Source organism: Triticum urartu, chromosome 2 (genome assembly GCF_003073215.2).
Source record: "Triticum urartu cultivar G1812 chromosome 2, Tu2.1, whole genome shotgun sequence".
NCBI classification, from domain to species: domain Eukaryota; kingdom Viridiplantae; phylum Streptophyta; class Magnoliopsida; order Poales; family Poaceae; genus Triticum; species Triticum urartu.
The window spans coordinates 608,009,831-608,016,902 of record NC_053023.1 but is presented as its reverse complement, the minus strand read 5'-3'; the positions used below and the strand labels follow the sequence as shown (position 1 = coordinate 608,016,902).

The 7,072-nt window shown below is 51.0% G+C and overlaps 1 protein-coding gene and 1 pseudogene across 1 annotated transcript; one reads left to right on the top strand and one right to left on the bottom strand.

Annotated features, from left to right (window-relative positions):
• Positions 1–305: 305 nt before the first annotated feature.
• On the bottom strand, positions 306–2,056 carry LOC125537483 (annotated as a pseudogene).
• Positions 2,033–5,195, top strand: LOC125539149 (low-specificity L-threonine aldolase 1-like). The gene is made up of 10 exons (XM_048702522.1): positions 2,033–2,190; positions 2,807–3,309; positions 3,412–3,523; positions 3,619–3,669; positions 3,780–3,851; positions 3,955–4,087; positions 4,183–4,241; positions 4,326–4,423; positions 4,641–4,707; positions 4,816–5,195. The coding sequence occupies exons 2-10, from the start codon at positions 2,867–2,869 to the stop codon at positions 4,897–4,899; spliced, it is 1,119 nt and encodes a 372-aa protein (XP_048558479.1). The 5' UTR covers positions 2,033–2,190; positions 2,807–2,866; the 3' UTR covers positions 4,900–5,195.
• The last annotated feature ends 1,877 nt before the right edge of the window (positions 5,196–7,072 follow it).

Genomic DNA, 7,072 nt, shown 5'->3' with positions numbered 1-7,072 from the left:
CGCCTGATTTGGTGCGGCAAGGAGCGCTGGCTCCAGCGGCCGCGATAAATTTAACGCCCGCGTGTAGCTTCAACAGGTGCGTTAAAATACAGTGCACGCTCTCGCACAAACACTCTGAACTACGGTGCATAGATATTTTGCATAGATAAAAAAAATACATATTTCAACGTAGATAAAAACGATACATAGATATCTTACATAGTTCATAGCATAGATAGATAAAAAAACTATGGTGCAACAATAAAACTATGGTGCAACAATAAAACTACGGTGCAACTAGATAAAAGCTACGGTGTAACTAGAACCTACTTCGAGACGTCCTCATCATCATCACCCTCGCTGGTGTTGTCCGAGGTAGAGATCCACACGTCATCCCAACGATCATCGTCTGACGAGAAGAACGACTTCCCACCGGCGTTAACGAGATCGCACTGCGATATGCCCAGTGCATTCCGCCGACGCCTGTCCGCCCGCTCCGCGCGGCGCTTTGCCGTTCTCTTCGCCCAGAAGGCGTTCTCGTTGGCGACATCCTTCGGGTGGTGTCGGCACCCCTCTGCTATGGCTCGCTCGTCCTCCTCGGCGATGAGTAGGCGGCGCTGCCGCCGACGGTGTTCCTGACGGTCCAGGTCTGTTATAAGACGAGGCGGAGGGACGACGGCCTGCGCCTGCTCACGCGTGTAAACGTCGTGAAAGTTCAGCTGCGAGCGAGGCCTCTCTAGGCGCCACGCCGCCGCGTCGTACGCGCAGACAGCCTCGTGCGCGGTCTCGAACGTGTCCAGGCCGAGGCGGATGTCGCCGGACCGGATCTTAGCGTAGTACACGTCGGAGGGGCGCTCGCGGACGCCGCGGTAGCCCGAAGATGTCCGGCGGCATGGTGGCGCGATGGTGGCGGGTCGATGGCGGGGTGCTGAAGCGGTGAGGAAGCAGACGAAGCGGGGAGGAGCGCGTGTGGCGAGCGCCGCAATTTACACATGCGTCGGAAGCGATGCATCAAATCTATTGCGTGACCGCCAGCTTTCTCCCGCACGTGCTTGTTTCCCGCCTCCGCTGGAGCGCGCGAAAACTTCGCTACACGCTAAATGAGCATGCACGCACTTTTGGCGCCGTCATTGGAGATGCTCTGAGCTCACATCATCATCATCATCAAGATAGCAAGAAGAGAGAGAAAAACATACGTCCACTCTTGTGCGCGTTTTTTTGGTTTGGACTGACACTTGGTGTGATAACGATGATTCATCAGCTGCGCCGTACGTTGTTAGTTACCTTTTGCATTCTCGGCCGCCACCTTGTGAAATGCAAGGCAAAAATCTGGTGGCCTAGCGTTAGCTAGCTAGCTAGGACCCCGGTCGCAAGCGAGGCCACCAAAACCAACTTGTATTCTGAGACCATGCACTTTGGACAATGCTACGGGACAAGTGAGAGAGTCTTGCAGAATTCTTGATTGACGCATGTGGATGGTCCATGGAAGATGGCCTCCAGTGAAGCCAGAGCCTTACTCGCAACTTGCCACGCATGTAACAAACGTGTGTCGCTGGTAGCCTGATCGAAAGGTGAAATGCGTACTTTCGAGTGCGTGCCTCTTTCAGAGAACATTTCCACGGTGCAAGTGTACAAACTGGAACGAGAGATGAGTTCTCGTTGGCGGCGTTTGCGTAGTGAATATTCTTATTCTGCCACTTGGTATCTTTGTGTGAGCTGAGTAGGCCGACGCAGACCGACCATTCGGTATTGGATTTTTATTTAGGCGTCGTCCCAGCCAATTTGCACAGCCGGCACTAGGCTGATTTGCTTGGTCTCTTCCCTTCTCCGGCACCTTTGGAGTTGGAGGACGTGACGCATCTACTACTAGGATTCTACTAGGTCAAGTGCACATCACCCACAGCTGGATGGATGGAAGGAGGCGGCCAAGAAAAGCAACGGCCCAGCGCCGTCCTACGTGGAGGCGCCCGCGGGCACGTGACAACGAGTGGTCAAGAGGCCGGCGTGGCTGATCGCGCGACGGCGTCTCGTCCAGCTCCTCTTCCTCTGGCAGGCGGCGCCCGGCCCTCGTCGTCATGTATAAAGCGCGACTCCGCAGCGGCCAGGGCCAGCTCCGAAGCCAGACGGACCACTCCACTCTCCACTCAGCTCTTCTCTCGCCCGCAATTCTTCCTATCCGCCTCGGCTCGGGCTCCATCTCCAAGGATTCTGGTGCGCCGCAGTTCCTCAGATCCCCCTCTTCATCCTCTCCTACCAAGTTTTATTCACTGTTTTATTGCCGATTGATGATGAACGCGCGTGCACTCGTCTCCTCTCCTCCTCGTTTCGTGCCATGTATAGGAGTAGACGATTGCTAAACATCTGTTTGTTTCTGAACGACGATACCCTGCGATGCGCGGTTCCATTGTTCTTGGAGCCGCCGTGCGGGTGTTCATCCTTTCGCCGCTTTCCAAAAATCTCAGAGGAAATGTGTGACATGCACCAGCATGGTCCCCAAAAAGGCGCCAAAGTTTGTGGTTGTTGGACGGATAGAGTTGTATGCATCCTTCCTGGCTACACCTGCACACATTTGGCGTGTGCGCGTGTGACCGGAGCCGTGGAGGCCGTGTCTGTCCATTGCGTGCCAAGTTCCGGGCACTCCTGTGCAATGTAAAAAAAATGACGTCTCCTTTTTGGTTTTCCGTGTGGGAGTTGATTAGTTCACAGCTTGCTACATGTTGATTTGGCATGAAATTTTTTGTTTTGTTACCGAACGAAAATTGCACCACTGGTGCATCCAAGATTTACAGTGCGCTGCTAACAGAACGCTTCGTATCGCTCATTCTAGTTCCCGAGTCGTACGTGATCCTGCTGAAGCGTGAGCTCGAGCCACAGCCACACAGGCAGGATGGTGACCAAGGTGGTGGACCTCCGCTCCGACACGGTCACCAAGCCATCCGAGGCCATGCGCGCCGCCATGGCCGCGGCGGAGGTGGACGACGACGTCCTGGGCGCGGACCCGACCGCGCAGCGCTTCGAGGCGGAGATGGCCAGGATCATGGGCAAGGAGGCCGCCCTGTTCGTCCCCTCGGGCACCATGGGCAACCTCGTCTCCGTCCTCGCGCACTGCGACACCAGGGGCAGCGAGGTCATCCTCGGGGACAACTCCCACATCCACATCTATGAGAACGGGGGCATCTCCACCCTCGGCGGCGTCCACCCCAGGACCGTGCCCAACAACCCCGACGGCACCATGGACATCCACAAGATCGTTGCTGCCATCAGGCATCCGGACGGGGCCATGTATTATCCCACCACCAGGCTCATCTGCTTGGAGAACACACACGGAAAGTGAGTTGCTCCCTGATGCATGTTGCTCATGTTACTGATCAGAATGGTACTGTACTAGTTTTTACCTGACTCTGGTTCATAATTTTCTTCTTGTTGCTGCAGCACTGGCGGAAAGTGTCTGTCTGTAGAGTACACCGACAAGGTTGGTGAGGTTGGTAAAAGCCATGGCTTGAAGCTTCATATCGACGGAGCTCGTATTTTTAACGCTTCCGTGGTAAGTAGTACAGCATGTGGTCAATAAACCGGCATGACTAAGTACGAACCCTGCGTATCTTCTCCTGACATTTTCCATTGCTGTCGTCGTGTCAGGCACTCGGAGTTCCTGTTCATAGACTTGTGAGAGCTGCTGATTCAGTTTCGGTACATCTCAATTTGCTTGTTGCAACGTTGGATTATGCAACCAACATAAGGATAGGCTACATTAATGTTGGCTGTGTGACTGTACTTATCTGTTGAACGTCGAACTGCAGGTATGCCTATCAAAAGGTTTAGGCGCTCCTGTTGGATCAGTTATTGTTGGTTCGAAGGCCTTCATAGACAAGGTGACGACGGATATTTTGCTACTTAGCTGCGTCAATTAATTTGGATCGGAGGGAGTACTAAGCTTAAGAGAACATGTAACTGAACTCTGAACAATACTTTCAGGCTAAGATTCTTAGGAAGACACTAGGTGGTGGAATGAGGCAGGTTGGAATTCTCTGTGCTGCTGCCTATCTTGCGGTTCGCGACACCGTAGGCAAGCTTGCCGATGACCATAGGAAGGCCAAAGTTTTAGCAGGTTCCATTTGATCTTTTCCATGTGGATTCACAAATCTTCTATCGATATCACGAAGTCATACAACCCTGAATTTGTCTGTCTTTCCAATTGTTCAGATGGTCTGACGAAAATTAAACAGTTTACAGTTGATTTAGCTTCAGTGGAGACCAACATGGTTAGCCAGCAAGTCCATCTATTGGTTTTGAAATATGTCGCCTTTAAATATCATGTTTATAACCCTGGGAGATGTATTCTCTAGGTATTCTTTGATATTGCGGATCCACGCATAACACCTGACAAACTCTGTCAAGTCCTGGAACAGCGCAATGTGCTTGCAATGCCAGCAAGCTCCAAGAGGTTCAATTCAGTTCGCTCAACTGCTTTTTTTTCACTCCTTAGTAGTATTGTCAAGCCCAGCTGCTCAGTATAATAAGCATCCTTGTGCCTGTACTGGCCTCTAACTAATACTTCAGACTGTATCTAAAAGAAACTCGCTCTTATTACATACGGAGTATGATGTATGCTTGATAATGCTAACTTTTAACCCTCCATTTTGAACCCCCTTAATTTGCAGCGTCAGACTTGTCACTCACTACCAAATTTCAGACAGTGACGTGCAGTATACTTTGACATGCATCGAGGTACAAAAGTGTTATTACTACTATGGATTCATTTGAACTTCTGTCACCGATGCTCTCTGTTGGGTGTGTGTGTGTGTGGATATCACTGATTTGTTGCTCTGTTTTCAGAAAGCCGTGGAGGAAATACTGTCAGGCAACGCCAAATTCGAGCGCCTGACAAACGGCATTACCACGAACTCATATGGGCACTAGGCCACGGCCTATGGAGTGCAGTCAGTGGTATCCAGCTTGTTTGTGGCCGTGGCCTTTGCAGTAGTGAAGTAGTAACAACTTTGCAGAATAATCTGTTGCTATTTGGGCCGATGGAAGCCCCCCACTTGGTGTCAATGTGATGTGTTCACTTCAGCCCGGATACAGGAAAATGTTCGCCAGGCCGGCCCATCATCACTCAAGTGTACTCTACCTTTTCCCAGCAAAGAAAAAAAAAAGAAGAAGTGATCCTCAAAAAATTAAATAAAAAAAGCAAAAAAGAAGAAGTGTACTTTGTACCGGGCGTCTGGCGCCTGGCGCCTTGTGACTAGTACTGTTGACTGTGCCTGTACCCATCGTCCAGCTAGCTACGGCTACTGTGGCACCGTACGTTTTGTAGCCTAGCGCTTTACCGCGCCATGTCTTTCACGGATGCACCGCCGTTGATTGGGGATCGAGGAACCATGGCCTTCCTGGCGCGTTCTTATCGTTTCCGCAAGTACGCATCGCTGCACTAACCTGGAGTAAATTGGCGCCAGAACTCTACTGTGGTGTACGGGGTGCCGGCACCGGCAGCAGCACGAGCGCGCAATTTTTGCTTGCGGCGTCGGAAAACCGTCTGCTTCTCGCGCCGGATGCGCGATTGCACTCGGGCGATTACAACAACCCCCACGTCTCGATCACGCAGCGGGTGCCACCACGAGACAGATACAACGTCCGGGCCGAGGGAAAACGACGGCCGCGATCAAACAAGCCGTCTCGATCAGGCGCTCCGCTCGGCACGGCAACAGGAAGCAGCAGCGGCGCGAACGATCCATCCGGCCGCTTCCCACGGCCACGGGGCCGAGGATCTCGTGACAAGAGGCGCCCACGATCTCGCTGCCGATCGCGCCGGGCGCAGCCCGTACGCGCGGTGGCCCGCGCTTGCCGTGGCGTGGCGTGGCGTTTGGTGGCCGCCGCCGTGGGAATAGTCGCCGCATGGGCCAGGTTTCTGTTTTCTGCGCTTATGTCAGATCGGGCCGAGCAAAGAGAGATCAAAATCCACAAGTAGTAAAAACCTGGGCCTGCTGCTGATAGAGTCAAGGCCGGCTAGGTGAAATATTTGGCCTTTTTGTACTACCTCTTGTGTCTTTGTACTGCACTGCGTCTCGTACACGTGTTACCCTAACTATATGATCTTTATATATGATGTTTTCTATATTTTTTTTCAGCTTGAGGCACATATTTTTCTCTCATGGAGGTACATGTTTGCTTCCACAAAAGACACATCTATGCCTCTTGGAAAGGAAAAAGATCATTTTTTTTGCTTCTGCTAGAGTTACAAATTTGCTTCTCGTGAAGGCACATATTTGCTTTCACGAGAGGCATAATTCGGAATGAGAAAAAGTAAGGAAAAAAATCCATGTTTATGGCTTTTTTTTTCTTATTTTCTCTAGGTTTTTCCATGAAAAAAATTAATTTTTTTAAGAATACGCAAAATGCGTATCGTAAATTTATAGAAAATAGAAAGAGTATGTACAAGAAATGAAGCCTCAAAGCCACATGACGGCTAAGGCAAAATGACACTCCAACTCCTACCCCTGCTACCTCACGCTACTACTCACACCACACGCTGATTCCTCTCCCTCCTGCTAGGGTCCATAAATGTAGCTCCTCAAAGATTTTCGTGACTAGGTCCATAGCACTCATCCAACTAGAAGTATTGCGAAACACACGGTCGTTTCTCTATATCCAAAGGCTCCAGCATACCGAGCTCACTGCCAAGTCAAAAGCTTGGCAGTGTGTTTTGTGGATGTGTTTGCGAGTAGTGACCCACCAATGCCTCAGATCCGAAGGCAAGATCTTTGTTGCCAAGAATGAATCCTTTCTGGAGAAAGTGTTTCTCTCGAAAGAAGTAAGTGAGAGGAAATTATAACTTGATGAGGTACCCCCTCTTGAACCGGAGAGTAGCGCAACACAAAAAGATGTTTCTGTGGTGCCTGCACCGACTAGAGAGGGCGTTAATGTTGATGATCATGAAACTTCGGATCAAGTTGCTACTGAACTTCGTAGGTCCACGAGGACACGTTTCACACCACAGTGGTACGGTAACCCTGTCCTAGAAATCATGTTATTAGACAACGATGAACCTTTAAACTATGAAGAGGCGATGGCGGGCCCAGATTCCAACAAATGG